The sequence below is a fragment of the Plectropomus leopardus genome, chromosome 23 (genome assembly GCF_026936395.1).
Source record: "Plectropomus leopardus strain MGB_pleo_1.0 chromosome 23, ASM2693639v1, whole genome shotgun sequence".
In the NCBI taxonomy this organism is placed as follows: Eukaryota; Metazoa; Chordata; class Actinopteri; order Perciformes; family Serranidae; genus Plectropomus; species Plectropomus leopardus.
Genome location: NC_142198.1, coordinates 15804275 through 15822566, shown reverse-complemented (window position 1 = coordinate 15822566; position 18292 = coordinate 15804275). Strand labels below are relative to the sequence as shown.

Sequence of the window (18292 nt, the reverse complement as noted above, 5' to 3'; positions counted from 1 at the left end):
GTGACTGACATCTTTTCTCTGTGAAACTGTAACTGTATGTTTACACCAACATTTGTTCAGTTTCACCAAAAGTTGTTTAGTTTCTGCTTTTCCAATATTAGTTTGAACAAAAACAAGCTGCCTGCGGCGGCTATTAACATAAGTACGTGACGAAAAATAAATAAGTACATGATATGTATGAACCACTTCCCTCCGCCACATTTATTGACACAGCTGAAAACATGTTTTTTCGGCCGATAAGGATTTATTTTACAGAACATTTTCATTAAGCAAATCAGTATAAATTATACAGACTCATAAATTAAAACAGGTGAGTAAATGTTGCAGGTGTGCATGCTGAAAATTATGTTTGTCTCTACAAACTGATCAAAAAAAAGAAGAAAAAAACCTAATGAGACTTACTGTTCTGACAAAATGCTTCACATAGTTGGATAAAGTTCTGTTATAATGATGGTAACCCCCCAAAACTGGGTATTCTAATTACTTTATAAATAGTTTCTTATTGTTGTTTAACTAGAAATAAAACTACAGTAGTTCAACATGATGACCTGCTGGCTTTTAAACCTTTATTAAAAGTCGAATGGGGAACAACAGAGGTCAAAAAAACATGAAGCAAGGCAGCAGCATAAAAAAATGAAACATTAATGTTTTCTGTCAAAGGAAGGCAAACAAAACGTGTGTGTGTGTGTGTGTGTGTGGCAGAGAGCTGCGCCGCCCACCCTGCTGCTGATTTAACAGACGTGTTGCGACGTGTTGTCGTGGACAGGAGCAGAAGAAGACTGTACAGTATATAACCTCTGTAAATATCTGAATCTAATAATGTGCACGCTGCGTCCTCTTCACAACACCATCCCGCCACCCATGATCTCCATCCTCTGTTGAGAAGGAAACAAAAGTGGTTAAATTAAATCTGTGTTTGGATATTATAAGAAGACACTGGAAAATAGAATTTATAATAATTTTACAATCTAAAAAATAACAATAATAAGTCTTCAACGGGACAAGTTTTGCTATTTAAATATAAATTCTATACTTTTAATTAATATTTCTTTAAAAAAAAATCACAAAAAAACTTTTTTTGTTTAAAATTTTTTTTATAGAACTTTTATTGATTTTCTTTTTCGCTATAATTTTTTTCCCTCAAAAAATTTTAGGCAATTTTTAAAGAAAACATGCCTTCAAAGCTACAAGCCAAATGACACAACATTTATCACAGAAATAAATTTTAAAAACAGAAATTAGTGTTGGATTTTCACATTTAATTAACATTTCTGACACTCTGACACTCAATTCATGCATTTTCCCAGAGTCACTCAGACAGGCTCAATGAAAAATATTTTTACTTTTGAGGAAGGTATAAAATAAATAAATAAATAAAACCCAAACAGCAAGTTTTTCACAAACTTGACAAGTTTTCTTGAGTCACTTGTGGTCCATTCAGAACCGTAACCCTGTTTGCACGACTTTCTACTCATAACTGGAATAAAATAATAGTCATATTCTGCCCTCTACTGGCATAACAGTGAACAGCAGCCCCAGATTTCTGAACATTAGAGACCATAGATGAGTCAAAACCCAAAAACATTAAGAGTTTAATTCATTTAGGAGGAAGTGGATCAAAATTACAGAACCAACAAAGTAAAATAAAACACTCAGATTTGTAACAAACAAGACCACAAGTTGCATTTTAACAGAATCGTCTGCATTTACCTGAGGCGGTTCTATGAAAGCCAGCCAATCAGACGAGTGCGTTGGGAGCAGTCCCATCGACTGACACTTGTAGATGGCCAGCGCCGAGCCCAGCAGGTTACCGACCAGGTAGACGAGACCCTGAAGCCACTGCTGACTGGAGCTCTCCAACAGCTTAAAGGCTGAGACACAAGAGGACAAAGGAGTGAATGAAAACTCTGACGCAAGACAGAAAAACAAAAACGCCGGCTGAAATACAAAAAAAGATTCGTATTTTCAGTCATGACTGACTGAGGACAGTGTGAATGCTGGATACTCACTGGCGGACATGGACATGAGCGCCTGTATGGGCCTCCAGGCCATCATGCAGACCATCATGATGGGGAAGATGGAGATGGTGTTGCCCGACATGTACATGATGAACAGGTTCATGGGGATCTGTTTCAGGGGCCCGAGGGCCACGTCCCAACAGCGCTGTGCAAGAAAAGAAAAGAAAGAGACAGAAAAATATTTAAAAAAAATTTTTAATATATGACTTTTGATTTTCTGTCATATGTTTTTATATGGATAATTACTCTAAATTTCAAAACCAAACATGGCAGCTCATTTGGAAACTTTTTAACATAAAGTAGCCTAGATTCAAAGATATGTAAATTCGGAGAGGACGGCATCCGGTCTCTTGCAAAGTCACGCTACCAGAATGCGCTACCGGTGGGGGAAATATATATAAATAATATTGCACTGTTTGGACACCAAGTTTGTTCTATAAAAATATTAGTATTACAAATACAAATTAAACGTTTGGTAGCCTACTAGAATAATTAAATGATTTTTTTTTTTCAGAAATAGATTTTGCTTCAATAAAAATGAGTGAATTGAGATGAACAGATTGAAAACTTGATTTAATATAATTAAAAAAATGTTGACAGGGTTTTCCTTTGGGGACATATTGTGAAGTTGAAAAATAATAAATTGCAATGTAAGTCTTTAAAATCACAGTAGTATTGTATTATGATTTAAATATGATAATAATATCGTATCGTGGGGACGCTGCTGATTCACACCGCTAAAAAGCACGTAGATGTGCACTTTTTTTTAGTCTACTTTACTTTTATTTTTTTGCCATTAATGAACACATTTACTCATACAAATCTTTGAGTTTAGTTTTTTCCGTGTAATACTAAATGGCAGAAGAAAAAACAATTTCTTTGCCCAAAGAAAGAAAGAAAGAAAGTGAACGTCCTTCTCTGTTTACCTTCTCCACCAGGTTCTTGTCCGTCTCCTGGATGCTGGTGTCGGGGACGGGTTTCTCAGAGTAGCCGATGGGGTAAACGACATCTCCCTGACCGCCCTGTCGGTCACCACGACTCCTGCAGCACAGAGGACACGCAGAGTTAAACACGGTTCCTGCAGCTTAAAGCAACTCAGAATTAAGACTTATTTTTTATTGCTATGTGGAATGTAATTTTAGACTAATTATTTAATAATCAAAATTAAAGAAGGACAATCTTATTTTGCCCATGTGTTTAATATGGACAAAAAACGTGAAATGCCTTTGGTCCAGTGAAAAAGTTTAATTATTTGAGTCAAATGCTGAAAAAATAAAGTATTTAGAGTGAAATGCCTGGAAGACAATGAATAAATTATATTATCATAAAAGTATCTTTTAGGGAAATATCGGACACGTCTGTCCGGTTTTCTTGGCGTTTTGTGTTTTTCACTCTGCATGTGAGATTCAACTGCTTGGATTCTCATTATGACAATTTTAAGAGGAGGAAATGTATTAAATTATTAGTAAAAAAGTTACCAATTATTTTGAGATTATACAATGTGATGTTAGAAAAAAAATCATAAAATCCTACTTGCCAAGTCTGAGAATTTTTGAGACTTTTAAGAGATGAATTTAAGTCATTTTAATACCAATTAAGCCTTATTTCATTAGATTAATAAATTCAACTTTTTACAACTTCACAAATATCTGTCGTGTTTGCCACAGAAACCTTGGCTGTGTGGATTTGTTTTTATCTGATGTCTTCACCATTTATGTTTTTCTTTTTTTCATTTTGAAACGATAAAAAACATCTTCATCATTCAGGTACTGAGGCACTTATTATTATTTTTTTTAACCTGGTGTTGCCCAGGCCCAGCTCCAGAGCCCACTTCATCCTCCGGGCTCCGCCGCCTCCTCTCGTAGACAGAGCTCCTCCTCCTTGTCCCCCTGGAGACGCCATGGCAACCGGCTGCACTGCTGGACCTCAGAGAAAGAAAGCACCTACATACAGAGATAAAAACACATGTAAAAAAACAGCAGATAACTGACTATCTTTTGTATGTTTGTCTTGTTTTGTCCTGTCTTGTATATATTCCCGTCTCCGTCTACACTCATGTATGTATTGCTGTCCTGTTTCCTTTTTTTGGTAATGCACTTTGCACTCACTAAAATACAATACAATAAAATGAACAAAACAAACAATAAATAAATAAATAAAAATTATAAATGGGCAAAGGCTTTACTTTTTGTCTTTTAAAAAAAGGAAAACCACAACAAGCTGTATATACTCATAACACAATGTGTAAATGTGAGCTTTAAACCAGTAACAGGCCCAGTTTGACAGCAGATATGTGTAACTGGTCTTTAGGTGACTTTATGCTTCATCTTTTTTTTAATGTTTTATGTAATGTTTAGTCAGTTTTTACATCCTGGTCCTGAGAGAAACAACAGTAATCCGGTAATATTTTTTCATGTTTCGACTGACAAATAAATTCATACAATTTAACTTATTTCATATCTTTGTGAGATTTTTGTGACATTTATTTTGGAAATGCTTCAATTGTTTGACAGTTACAAGAATCAATGATTTCATCAATTTTAACATTATCTGTATCAACTTCATAAAATTAATACGAATGATTTGTTAATGCAGTCAAGTATTTAGGACTTTTTTTTTTAAACTTTAACTTTCCGGCACTTTATTGATGACTTTTAGTAATATAGCACAATGTCAGCCAAGACTGAGAACAAAAACACTATGAAGGCTAAGTGGTCAACAGATTAACAGCCTGGTTGATTATTGGGGCCAATATTTGACATCTTACTGATTATCAATACCAGTGTTTCGTTTCAATGCTCACAGATAAAATTAATGAATTATAAAATGCAAATAACGTGTCAGCATGAGAGGAACTTTTACTTTTTAAAACCTCAGGGAGCTATTTTTATTTAAAATTTCTCTTGACTTCAGATTAAAAAAAAGTGGGGAATTTTATGTATATGATGTTGAACAATTGAGTTTTGATTAGACATTTGCTAAAAGCATTTAAACAAAGCTTTGTGTTGGAGTTTGTTATATTCCAAATTCTAAATATTAACAGAAAGATTTTTAGTTTTTATTGCAAATTCACATCGGCTTCAAATATTGCTTATCGTTCTCGTTATCATCGGTATCGGCCCTGAAAAAAATCAGTGGACCCCTAATTAAGACATTTAATTATTATATGATTAATGTAACACAAACCCTAGCATTAAGAAATGAAAACGACATTTTTTTTTTGCTTTTTAGTTTCTGTCCTTTTTTTCCTATTTTTTGTGTTTATTTTGTTTTGTCATTTTGTTTACCTATCTGTGTATATTTTTGTAACTGATCCTGTGAACCATTTCGGATATTTTACCATTATTTAACGTTACCTGTAACATTATTAACGTGTCGCCCCGTTAGACGACACAAACAGCCAAAACAACCAAAAACTACTGATTACTGTTAAAATCGATGTGATTGTAGCAACGAGCAACATCGGACGCTTTCTCGGTGAAAAGAAAAAGAAGAAGCCAAAACGACATTTAAAAGGTGGGATGAAAATCAGAATAAAAACACGATGCAAATGAGGACGTTACAATCATTTGACGTCGCTGTTGCGAAGCAGCTCAAACATGACGTTATACCTAAAATAAGGCCTCAGTCCGTCATTTAACATTAAACTTACCTTATTGACACATCCAAACCACTGCTACTTGCTTTATTTTTAGTTATTTTGAGATGAAATGAGCAGAAATGTAGCTTGTGGTGCAGCCGACCCCTCGTCTTTCCTTTCCGTTCAACGCGCTCTGTTTCCGGGGCACGTAACGATGACGCAGTTACGTCGGCGAATACATCCACGATATAGCGTCACGTTCGCCCTCTAGTGGCACGTGGGGAGAAATACTCAAATTTCATTCATTCAAAATGTACAAAATCATCCCCGTTTAAATTTTTTTTTGATATTGAAGTCTCTTAAACGTTTAAATAATATGACAAATATATCTATCATGCATCAGTATAACCTCCCATTTCTTAATTTGTCTACTACATGATTTTAAAACGCTGTTTTTTCTTTTCTTTATTATTAACCCTTTAAAACCCAAGCACATAGGCTTGATTTCTTTCAAAAACATAGTGCATAATTGAGCTAGAAATTAGAAAAAAGTTGCAAATAAACTACCTTTAAATAAGGAAAAAAGTAATGTTTGGATTTACAGAATATGACAAAAATTCTTGCTCTAAGCCGTATGCAATTTTTGGTTGATTTGACCAAATTCATAGATCCAATATAATAAATATTATATAAAAATGATATTAAATATTAAAAAAACAATTATACAGTATATCATATATAGGTGAATATGAACAAAAAACTTTTAGTATATTCTCCTCCCTGAGTATTTACAGGCTGTATTGGGTAAATTGTTTGTTGCTTACTCTTTTCTTCTAATTTAACTGTGATTAAATTATGTTTATCTATTTACTTTTACTGTTTTTTTAAAAAAATTATTTACATTAAAGGTCTTTATTACTTTTTTGGACATATTGTATATAACTTGGGCTGATATTTGGACCATCATAATGGACCTTGTATCTAGCTGCTGAATGACATCTGCAAAAAAAAAAAAAAAAAAAAAAAAAAACAAAAAAGAGAGAAAGAGAAACACATAAGTATACACAAACTGAAAGAGTATCAAAGTATTTATTTGGGAGGACACTGTCCCCATCATTTGCAGCAGGTTTCTATAAACAACCCATAAGCATTACAAAAGTTTAAACATCTGTGTGCAAACTTTACAGTCAGTTTAAGGCAATTCTACATACACACACACACTGACATGTAAATCAAGCAGTGCAAATTAAAGTGTAAAGTGTAGCCTACGTGTGTTATATGTTACAGACACAGTGATTCTGTACAGTGTGTGATTATTATTATTATTATTATTTATTAAGGCACAGGTCAACTCATGTAAAGACCACAACAGCCAAACATGAGGTTATTTTACCATTCAGGAGTGTACAAAGCTCATAATAAACTACAGGCTGTTTGTTCATTCAGCTCATTTGATCATTCGTCTCTTCTCATCATTTAGCTGATCATCACATTTTAGGTTATATGTGCTTTTAAGGATTCGTTCTCTCCTTTTTTTAAGGCACACAGAGTGAAGCGTACATCTACGGCTAGCTGACCTCGCACCCCTGAGCTCGCTAATCATACGGCTCAGCCGAAAAGGGACGCCGTTAATGTTTACATCCTGCACTGTTATTTTTATTATTATTATTACTTTTGTACTGGATGAATAAATTCTGGTCAGGCTGAAAACAGGGGCACTCGAAAAATTAGATGTTGGACGTCATCTGACAGATAGCACTAAGAGCCTGAGGACAACACACTCAGATCTCTTTGTGTGTGTGTGTGTGTGTGTGTGTGTGTGTGTGTGTGTGTGTGTGTGTGTGTGTCACTTGTACAGGCTGAGCTCGGGGTTGTGGTACAGACACATGTAGGAGTCACAGAGCAGGCGGCGGACAGACTCCCGTAAGGAGGAGGCATCAACTCTGCTCAGCTCCTCCTCTGACAGGCTGAGGTAGCGGCCCACCTCTGGACACGCCTTCACGTGGGGGATGTTGAAGCCGTTTTCGCCGCCTGCGTGAGAGAAATGAGAGCGCTTTAAGAGTGCTTGTTTTTGTGTTTTTTTACTCATTCAGGGTTCCTGCAGCTTAAGGCAAGTTAGATTTAGGACTTTTTAAGACTTTTTAAGGCCACTTGGAGTAAATTTTAACTGATTTTCTAAGAACCAAAATTAACAACTTCCTTTTGCAAAAATATTTAGTATAACATCAAACACAAAATGTCTTGAACACACGAACACATGAACGGCAGTGAATATATTATATTATCATAAAAGTATCTCTTAAGTTTACAAACAGAGGAGGGGAATATCTGGTATTTCTATCTGATTTCTTTTTGGCGATTTCGTGTTTTTCACTCTGCATGTGAGATTCAACTGCTTGGATTCCCATCATGACAAATTTAAGAAGAGGAATTTATTAATTATGTAACCAAAAAAAAGACTTTACCAATTATTTAGAGATTTTACAATACAATATCGAAAAAAAAAGATTAATAAAATCCCACGTCCCATGTCTGAGCATTTTTAAGACTTTTGAAAGAATAATTTAAACCAATTTAATACCAATTAAGGCTTTATTTTTAGATAAATGAATTCAGTGCCTTTTTAGAGTATTTAAGGATCAGCGAGAAGCCTGTCATTACCAGAAAATATCTTAGGTAGGGTCTCTCACCTTCGCGGTCTGCCATACTGTCAAAAAACAGCCAGTCGGTGGGGAGCGGCCCGTTTTTGACGAAGCTCACGTAATGACTGGTTTCGATGCACGTCACGGCAAAGAGAGACATTTTCTGGCGGGTGCAGTGCAGAGGGCCTGTCCACGTTTCCACGGGGACGGCCACCTTCAACGGGCTGTGGGACTCTCGCTTCCTGTGACTGTGGACCTTATGATCGACAGAAAAGACAAAATGAGTCAAGCATGAAACAAAAAAGTAGACACATAAGAGGCAGAAAAAAAGGTCATAGTGCTTCGTCATTTAAATCTGGAATCGCTGTTTTCTCTCTCTTTAGCTGCTAAAAGCTTCTCTATGTTCATCAGCTAGTTGATTACTTTATCTGCCGCTTAGGGTTGGACAAGCTGATGTGCAGATAAGCAGTGTGTACCTGTGTGTTGCAGGTCTGGCAGTACTGTTTGAGATGACCGGGGGTGATGTCTGGGTCCTCGTAACACTGGAAACATTCCCACTCAGCTACAGCCTGACAGATGCTGCACTGTCTCAGAGCTACAGAGACACAGAGAGACAAAAACTGAACAATGCAGTGTGCAGAACAACAAAAAACGACAGAGTAAAAACCAAACAAAAAACTGAAACGCTGCTAAAGTTGTCCTCACTATCGTCCAGCAGGTCTGTGATGTCCAGGCTGAGCGAGGGCAAGATGGCGTCAAACATTTTGAAGTCCTTTCCAAAGCGAGGCATGAGCAGTAACAGGCAGGAGGGAGCCTGGTGAAGTGATAAACACACGTGATCCGATAGTTAAAGGTCAGGTGACTCATAAAAAAAGCAAAATTAAGTCAGTTATTCTAACAGCGTGCAACAACTTTTCCTCTGTTACCTCGACAAACTTGAGGCCGGCGTGGAGGAAGGAGGACTCCAGCAGCGCCTGGACGCTGGCAACCCTCATTAGACTGTGCGATGGCAAGGTGAGAGGGATGGGGGAGTGAATTGGGGAGAGGGGTAAGGGCGAGGAGGGAGAGGGGGGAAGAGTGGGTGGGAAGAGCTGGTAGAGGTGGCACTCCTGAGGCTGCTGAGTCATCGATCTGACAAAGAGGAGAAAAAAGGAGAGCGGTGTGCCATCATGGTTAAACTGGCAGATGCTACAGTACCCATATATGGGCAAATGTATTAACCCTTGGAAACCTGAGCAGATTGGCTCGATTTCTCTCATAAAAATGGTAAGAAGGCAAAGAGCAGCTGAGGAAGAAATGAGTGATTTGCTAGAAATTAGTAATAAGTACAAAAAAATAAACTGAAAAATAAACAATAGTTTACAAAAAAGGGGAAAGTCTGTGTGTGTGTGTGTGTGTGTGTGTGTAAGCTGTGGTGGCGTTACCTGATTTTGAGGAGTGGCTCGACTCGGAGGAGCTGGAAAAGCTTGTTGAGGAACTCTTCTGGATCTGACAAACGAACCAACAGCAGCATGACAGCATTCCTCAGTCTGATCACTCACACTCACACACACACACACACACACACACACACACACACACACACACACACACACACACACACACAGTCACACAGAGGCTCACGTACCTTTCTCCTGGTTGGTGAAGCCTGTGTCGCTATTTGCAGCCTCCAGCAGTCGTCTCAATGCCATGGTCTTACTGGCACACACGTAGCCGTACCTGAAAAACGCACCGGGAGGGAAATACTTCAGGAATGCCTTTTATAGCGGACAAAATCCCAATTCTTGATACTTCTTATCATGTCGCTGCCAGTCTGTCCCTTTAATTTGTCTGATTTTTACCATTTAATCAGAAGCAGCAGTGCTAACAGAACTGTCACCAGTAGCACTTATATTGCAACAGCATTGTAGTTGTTGTAGTAAAAAACAGACATTTACGATCTTTATCAACTACATGGAGAATCTACCATCCCATATTATGAAATGTCACTGTGGTTAAAGCTATCCTGTCTCTCAATTTATTTTCCTTTTATTGTATTGTTGTGATTCATTTTACTGGTTGCATTTTCAATTGTTACATTCTAACTGATTTTATTGTCTGTTCATTTTTGAGTTATTTGTAATGCAAATGGATGTTTTTATATTGTCAATATGTGACTGTGTCATTTGGAAAAAGAATATATATTTTTTTAAAACCACCCAAAAAACGAACAAAAAAACCCCCCAGACATTTATACACATCGACAGACCTTCTCAGGGGGTTGACGATCTCACAGCGCAGCAGGTCTTGAGCCTGAGTGGCGTCGTGGTCAGTTTCAGGGTCAGAGGGCCAAAACAACAACCAGTCTGCTGAACTGCAGCAGGAGAACAGACTGCAGAGAGACACAGACATGCAAGTGATGACGGGGATATAAAATAAGTACCTGTACTTGCATTTGCTATAGATGAATTCAGCATAATAGACGCTCAAACAGCTGCATCACAGGATCGATTTAAGTGATTTAGTATCCCTGTAAAGGTTTAGTCCAGGCTCAATATAGCTGATCAGTTAAGAAAAAGTCTTTATCTGCCCAAAAGCTATCTTTGAGGGTGGATCGGAACATCCTCATGTGAGAAGTTTATATCCTTAAAAAAAAACACGAATTGTTATTTTCCTCATTCTGAGTAGGCCAATGCTAAAGTAATCTAAAATACAAACAGGATCTTTAATACTAGAGAAAACTGGTGTGAATATGTGCAATAATTACAGTGAACTGTATGTGATGGCATGCATACTGAATAAAAAAAATGTTAAAATGTACATTTTAGAGTTATTTCACTTTCAAAGGACATCTGAATGAATACATTCATTTCTCCTGTTGGTATATCTCTTGAGAGATTATAGAGTTTTAACTGCCAGAAGACACTTTAGGGGCTGTCCTGGGGACTAGCTGCTCTTTGCATCATTTAAAAAAAATCAGAAACAAATGAGATACATGCAACTGTTTCTTTTTTGGTGAAAAAGTATTATATTTTCCACCGCTACTGAAAGCGTTGACCATTGCTGTCAACTTTAGTCTTCTTTGCTGTGACCATATCTGCTATTACCATTATTTGGTCTGTTTACCGTCTGTTTAGTTCCACCTGAATGGTTCCTACTTGGTGTGTGTCTACTTGTACAGACTGTATTATAGTCCTGCTATCATGAGGTGAACAGAAAAAAGGCAAAGTGGACTTGCTTGATTAACCAATTTTGTGTAGCAGTCACTTATAGTTCTAAAAGATAAGTTTTGGGCCACATAAAATCTGTACTCAGGCCACGATTGGCTCCAAGGATGGACTTTGGACATACTTTGCTTAGAGTAATTTAAGTAGTTATAGAATTCCAGCACTTCTAATGTTAATCTACAATTGTTAAAACTGTATTTTTGGCATGTTGCGCATCAATCAATATGAATTTTTTGTTGATATATTCAATGCATTGCAAAGCATTTCTGCCCTGACAATCCTTTCTGTTACTTCAGAGGATGTAAACAGCCTCAGGTCTCTACCTGAACAGTGTAGCGTCCAGGTAGCAGGAGTTGAGGTGACCCTGGATGCCTCTCTTCCAGCCCTGGTAGAGCTCACAGGCCTCGTCCCCGTCCACAGGGGGAGTGTGGTCCTCCACACGCTCACTGCCCCACTCTGCAAAGGCTGGGAGCCCCACAGGAGACAGTGTTACATAAATATATACACACAGGTATGCTCACCTGGTGCACAAATGTCACGGCTGAGTGAGGGAGTCCTTCAAGAGTTAAGCTCCTCTAATAGTTGTTAGATACTGATGCTGACACTACAGTCGTGCCCTTTCACCTATAGAGTTGCATCGCTCCACTTGATTGACAGGAGTCTCAGGGGCGGGAAACCGTGAGTCCCGTCGGCAGTTGCGAAGCTTCACAAACAGCCCTTTGTTGGCCGGGCAACGGAAGTGACGTTCACCGAGGTAACTGCCGTCTGTTCCTGCAGACAGCTCCTGGTCCTGACACACACAGTGGGTTTGTGGCAACAACAAATCAGAAATCAGCACTTTCTTTGACCAAAAAAAAACCTGGCAGGTATATAGAGCAGTGACAAGGAGTAAGTTATCGCTATAGTTAAGGTTAAACTTAACCATAATTTCAAAAAAACATGAAAAAATATCATGGTTTTTAAAGATTTATAAAAGTTAGTACCAACTTTTCACCTTTCTTAAATTTGTTACAATCCTAATGTTACCCTCCCCATAACATTAAAATAAGAATGTGTACAATGAGACATAAATAAGAGCAAAGCTGGAATAAAATAGAGCTCAAAGATCCAATAGTCACTTTTTGCACCGTGTCAATGGGACTCATTTACCAGCACATGTGTAGAAATGCTCTTACTCTGTAATAATTTAATCATGACTATAAATGATGAGAATGAAAGGAAAATCTCATAAACATGCTCTGCATTTAATTATAAAGAGTTTGTTTTACATTTTATAAGTTTGCATGCACGGTTTAAGCACAGGTTTGTGTGTCCTCACTGTTTGTGAATGAACAGTTTGGAAAACCAATTGTACCCTAAACTAAGACTATAAAACCCGGATAAAAAGTAAGCAATTCTGGTGTACAGCAATTAAAAAAAAAAACAAAACTGAGGCTTCAATCTTACCAGCTCAATTCCTGCCACTGCTTCTGGAATCCCACTGATCCGTCCGATCCAGCGAATAACCCCGAAAAGCGGCGGGTCATTCACTTCAACCATCGACCCTACCTCCAGCTCGCCTTCCTGTCCCACCTCTTCGCTCTCCTCGGCAGCTTCTTCGATGACAGGAGACCTCAGCGGAGAAGGAGGGCCGTGTATGCCGTTGGTGTGCTGCAGCTGGTCGTTGGTGCTCGGCGATGTTGGGCTGCGGGGTTTGGGAGGTGGGAGAGGAGGAGGAGAGATGGGCTTGTTGTTGGGTTTTGGTGGCGGCAGCGGAGCAGATTTTAGTGCTTGTTTGGTGGGGGGCATCAGGGCGACCTTGGGGACAGAGGCCGGTGCTGACATAGGGCCTGTTTTAGTGACGGGGGGCGGCGCGGGCTTCAGGATGGATTTGGTGATTTGGTGAGGAAGGTTGTGGCGGTGGGATTTAGGCTCTGTGGGAGAAAAGGGAAAAAGAGTTGGGTGTTTTCTTTGGATGCTAGATAACTGTAGCTGCTCCAGTTCAACCACGGACACAAGGCGTTTCTCTCAGGCTTTTATTACACAAACATGTGGTCACACATGTTGTCAGTCATGCCGTGAGAACTAAAAACACGCAAAATCAAAAGATAAAACGATCAACGCAAAACATCCCACAGAAAATCTGTGCAACTGTGTGTTCAAGCAAAAGCTTTTAAATGCTTTCAATTTTAGTGGTGGATAAAGACTGGAGTGAAATACTGTATTCTTAATATCTTTACAAATAGCACTACGAGGCAGTTTCTTCTAACAACGGCAAAATATAAAATACAAGAGATCATGAATCGTTATCATATGGGTAAAAACAACGATAAATGGCTGCAGACTTAAGCTTAACACACTGTGAGTGTCGGAGGTTGTTGTGCAACAGTTGCCATACCTGAGGAGACCTTGTTGACTGGCAGGAGTAGTCCATAGTTGGGGGAGGGAATGTGACAGAGATCCTCTCCCTTATATTGCCCGTCCCAGTTACCGACAGGAGCGTCCTGTAATGTATCACATTAAGTCAAACAGAAAGCTGCAGACAGAGCTGCTGCAGACAGAAATTCAAATATAGTGGAAAACTATTCTAATAATCACATGAGTGACAATTCATAATTAACATTGTGAGGAATACTTGCACAAAAACCGACATATTAATAGCTGCAGCATCAAAACACACACAAGGTAAAAATAAATTTAGGTGAATAGATAAAAAGCATTTTGCTAGGTGCAAGCAAAGCTGTTATATGTTATGACAATATATTTTTTTTAATTAGAAAATTAGGCAGAAGGACAGTTTATTTTCAGGACTATCTACAAAATCCAAATTTATTTCTAAGCTTGGAGTTTTCTCTTTTTCTTTTTATTTGGGGAATCTTATGCTTTTATTTGTGTCGGCAATAGAGAGGTGACAGAAAAAAAATGGAAGACAGACTTGGGGAATTACTTTGTGTGAAAGTAGCTCAACTAAAAAAAATAACTAAAATTCTTCACTATGAAAACTTAATTTGGAATCAGTTTTATCTTGTGTCGTACTGACCAGCAGGACTCCAACGTACATCCCTGACAAGACCCGTCCGGGCAGGGGACCACAGAAGCGCACCTCCCCTCCAAACACATTGTCCTCCAGGGGGAAACACACTCGCTGGCCCACATGGAACGGAGGCGGCGACGCAGGACCTCGCACCTGGTTGTGAGCTGTGAAGGGCGCAGACTCGGCTGTCCGAGCGAGGATGCCCAAAGCGTGCGACTGAGGGGGGCTGCTGGAACGATGCTGGTGGAAACTGATGTGGCGGCTGTGCTGCTGCTGCTGATGAGGGTTTGGGCGGTCATTGTTGCTATGGTGCCCGTTGCTGGGGTGATTGCTGCTGCGGTGGTGGTAGTCTCGCTCGCGGGGTCGCTCGTGTGCGTTGGAGCCATTGTTGCGAGACCAGTGGCGGAGGCGGATGTGGCTGGCGGGGAGGAAGAGGGCGCAGGCTTCTGGGCAGGTGAAGAGCCGCTGGCCCTTATAGGAGCCGTTGCTGACTCCTCTTCCTGCTGCTGAACCCTGCAGAGGAGACGCAGAGGGAGGAAGACAGAATGACGAATTTACAGGTAAACTGTCAGACCAATCACAGGCTGTTAAAGTCGCTAAAAGAATACAGAACGTTACTGGCTTTACAGCCTTGTTAGCGTTAAGTCATGGGACAATGGTGTAATTATTTATAGCCTAACATTAGCTTTTTACTTCTGGCGACTGCATTTAGGCTTTAGAAATCCAAAAAGTGGTGTTTGGTGCTTAATAAAAACGTGTAAGTATCATAAACATTTGAGATTTTTTTCTTTAATGATCCAATGGAAAAATCCCGTGGGCTTTTTGATGAGGGGACCAGGGCCCTTATAACTACTGTGTCGGTCTATAGAGAAACATAATCCCTGGGGTACTCTATTGGCTACAAAGCCCACCATGCTACCTGGGGGCCTGAGTTTACCTTGAGCTGTACACCGAAATACACAGCACTTCCCCCTCTGGTGAGTGGCCCGATGTATTTAAGTTCTGCCTCTGCTAGCTCGTCCGGTTGGCCTATCTGGACCCACAGCGGAGCGTCGACAGGCAAAGAAGCCAAATGCTGCAGCTTTCCAGGATTGTCTGGAAAAAAAGACAAAACACATCAAACAAACATCAACACATCAATCTGAGCCTGTCAGTGGCAAAACAAGCACTTTTAGTGGATATATATTGATGATGCATAATTGCCCAGAGTGATTACATTGCAGCCTGCCTGCTGCTCTTGCTCAATACTGGACCAATTATTCACTTAGACACTAAAACATGGGAAACAGGGTCCAGGTTGAAAAATACTAATGGTCTAAAAGACAAAATGTAACCCTACATAAACTGTATGTATGACTGCTACAACCAGTACAATATTTGTACTACCTCTATACCTCTGCTTTTGATAAATCTACCTGGTACCTTTATCAGTATTTCTACAAGTACACCATTCCTCCTCCTACTAGCACAGATATGTTTATCATACTAATGTGAGTATACAAGCACTTCACTGTTGTAACTGCTGCAACCACTACTGCTCCCACTTTCTGTAAGACTGAACAAAAAACCACAAATGTATTACTGAAAATTTTTAGGCGAGCCTCCGCATCAGATACAGCCTCCAACAAGCCAGTGAGGTCAGTGGGAACTTCGAGCAGGAACTTCCTCTCTATTCTTAACATGAGGCCATTGTCTAACACCTGCAGGGAAAACAGGAGGAAGAGAGGAAGACAATTAAGAAGGAGAGAAGAGGAAATAAATTAGGGGCGAGTGTATGTGAAGGTACATACACAACGGAGTACCACACTTAGAGGGAATGCAGTTCTCTAAAGTATGTGTACCATTTGAAAAGACTGACTCAACAGCATGTGTTGGACACTCATCCAAACTGCAGCATAATGAAAAAATAGGAAGCACATTTTAGGATTTAGTGTTTCTTTTGTGAATTATATGGAAACATATAGCACAAAACAAGTGACCAACATAAAAACAAACAGTGTAGGACAAGACAAGCAGGGGGACAATGAAACCATTACACAGTTGGCTTAGATTGTTTATGTGCTTGGTTTGTTTATTTTGGACTAATGCAGAAACATGGCTTGTTTTCAGGTGATTATACACTAAAGAATACATACTCGTTATGTTATAATCCATTTCTGTCATTATATCCCACTGGATCTTACAAACTGAACCTTTAAATGGAAAATAGCAATAAAACATGGTTTTTAGTATCAATTAACTTGCAAATTATTGTCTTGATCAGTAATTGTTTTGTCTATTTAGTGGAAGAACCCAGTGAAATGCCAATTACAGCCAAAGAGGTTCAATTTACTGTCATATGACAAAGACAAATCCTTTGATAAGCAAGCAGCATTGACACAAATACATTTTGCCTGAAAAAATTGGCTGAAAACATTTGTTTATTATCAAATTAAGTGACAATGAATTATTAAGTAAATTCTGCAGTTTATGGACGGTTTTCTTGTGCTTCATTCAGATGTTAGTCACATGCATTTAAACCATTGAAACCTGAAAAAAAATGGGTTTGATCGCTTTATAACGTGGCTACAAGGCACTCAGCACATTAGTGCCACAAATTGCAAGAAATTAGGTAAAAATTGACCTAAAAATTATTTTTTAAAGAGAGAGATAGAAATAAAAAAATATTAGAAGTTGATAATATTCAAAAAATATGAAAAAATATCGAGAAAGCTTATTATTGTTATGAACTATTTTATCTATATATTTATTTATTGATACCTTTAACTGTTTTTTAATGTCCAAAACTATATTTATTGTTATTTTTAGTGGTAGTACTAGTAATTGTAGAAGTAGTAGTATTAATTAATCTATATTATCTTATATTAAGGTTCCAAATTGTAAGAACTTAATCAATTATTCTGTAAAATTAACAATTAATCGTTATTTGAAAAACATATAAAAATGTTGCTTCTTCAAAATGAAACCAAATGCATTTCATCCTCAGTCAATTTTGACATCATTTCATAGCCTGTCGATTAATCGATTAAATTTCACATGTTCCATTAAATTCTGAACGACAGATGAATCGATCATTGATGAATTGTTATCATACCTATCTTATATTTAATTTTTCTGTAATAAATTTATATTAATTTTCTCCTAATTCACAACTTGCAACCCATGTTCTTGAAAGAAATCAAGCTAATTTGCTCAGGCTTCAAAGGGTTAATACCTTGACCCAGGGTGAGTCGCCCCTGCTCCTTCCCGAATCTTGCTCCTGGCAGATGAACCCCCGCTGCAGCCGAATGGTACCTTCCAGCTCGTCCTGGACCCTCAGGTCGGTCGAGATCAAAAACATTTTTTGGGGGCGGCGCTTCCTGGTTTGTTCATGGGACCCTGACATCTTATGCGTGTGTTTATACGTAGCCAGTTCACAGATAAATGAAATACTTCATTTTCCTGTAAAATTAATGAACAAAATTATTTACAAGCAAGCGTAAAGTCCCTACGTTTGTTCGTTCACCTCAACTGACGGAAAGGACAGGTAACGACAGTTAGCTAACGTTCACATTTAAACTTTCACACAGAAGTCCATTTGTGAAAACTTTTGAAACAGCTAAACGCAGCCACATATCTCTCGACTAACAAACCACGTAGACGACTTTGATAAACTTTGTAGGCGTTCATGAAACACTCACCAACTTCATCAACTCCGACCGTCAACATTTCCCCTCACATTTAAAGGAGCTACGCTTTAATAACAAACCACACCGTCAAGCAGGAAGCACAGTGACTGGCACCAGCGGTAGCCAATAGCAAGTGAGGAAAGTTCAGCGGGGGAGTAGTCTGAG

The 18292-nt window shown here is 38.7% G+C and overlaps 2 protein-coding genes across 2 annotated transcripts; both read right to left on the bottom strand.

The window, feature by feature from the left end:
- Positions 1-174: 174 nt before the first annotated feature.
- emc4 (ER membrane protein complex subunit 4) lies at positions 175-5817 on the bottom strand. The gene is made up of 6 exons (XM_042512407.2): positions 5671-5817; positions 3817-3961; positions 2945-3059; positions 2010-2163; positions 1711-1871; positions 175-875 (listed from the first exon to the last, which is right to left on the bottom strand). Exons 2-6 carry the CDS (start codon positions 3918-3920, stop codon positions 840-842), a joined length of 570 nt encoding a protein of 189 aa, XP_042368341.1. The 5' UTR covers positions 3921-3961; positions 5671-5817; the 3' UTR covers positions 175-839.
- An 851-nt stretch (positions 5818-6668) lies between these two features.
- Positions 6669-18234, bottom strand: cyld3 (cylindromatosis (turban tumor syndrome) 3). Its single transcript, XM_088074089.1, has 17 exons — positions 18140-18234; positions 17674-17900; positions 16042-16159; positions 15397-15554; positions 14466-14972; positions 13824-13929; positions 12893-13359; positions 12071-12236; positions 11770-11911; positions 10489-10611; positions 9868-9959; positions 9665-9728; positions 9167-9371; positions 8946-9054; positions 8717-8835; positions 8289-8496; positions 6669-7629 (listed from the first exon to the last, which is right to left on the bottom strand). The coding sequence occupies exons 2-17, from the start codon at positions 17842-17844 to the stop codon at positions 7445-7447; spliced, it is 2940 nt and encodes a 979-aa protein (XP_087930215.1). The 5' UTR covers positions 17845-17900; positions 18140-18234; the 3' UTR covers positions 6669-7444.
- Between the last annotated feature and the right edge of the window lie 58 nt (positions 18235-18292).

Excerpts from the sequence above, each read along its gene's own strand:
- cyld3 (XM_088074089.1), bottom strand. The coding sequence starts at position 17,844 with ATGTCAGGGTCCCATGAACAAACCAGGAAGCGCCGCCCCCAAAAAATG. Across the intron at positions 16,160-17,673 it reads GCGACTCACCCTGGGTCAAG|GTGTTAGACAATGGCCTCAT; the intron begins GTATTAACCCTT and ends TTTTCCCTGCAG. Across the intron at positions 12,237-12,892 it reads CAGTGGCAGGAATTGAGCTG|GACCAGGAGCTGTCTGCAGG; the intron begins GTAAGATTGAAG and ends TGTGTGTGTCAG.
- emc4 (XM_042512407.2), bottom strand. The coding sequence starts at position 3,920 with ATGGCGTCTCCAGGGGGACAAGGAGGAGGAGCTCTGTCTACGAGAGGA. Across the intron at positions 1,872-2,009 it reads GCTCATGTCCATGTCCGCCA|CCTTTAAGCTGTTGGAGAGC; the intron begins GTGAGTATCCAG and ends CTTGTGTCTCAG. Across the intron at positions 876-1,710 it reads CTTTCATAGAACCGCCTCAG|AGGATGGAGATCATGGGTGG; the intron begins GTAAATGCAGAC and ends CCTTCTCAACAG.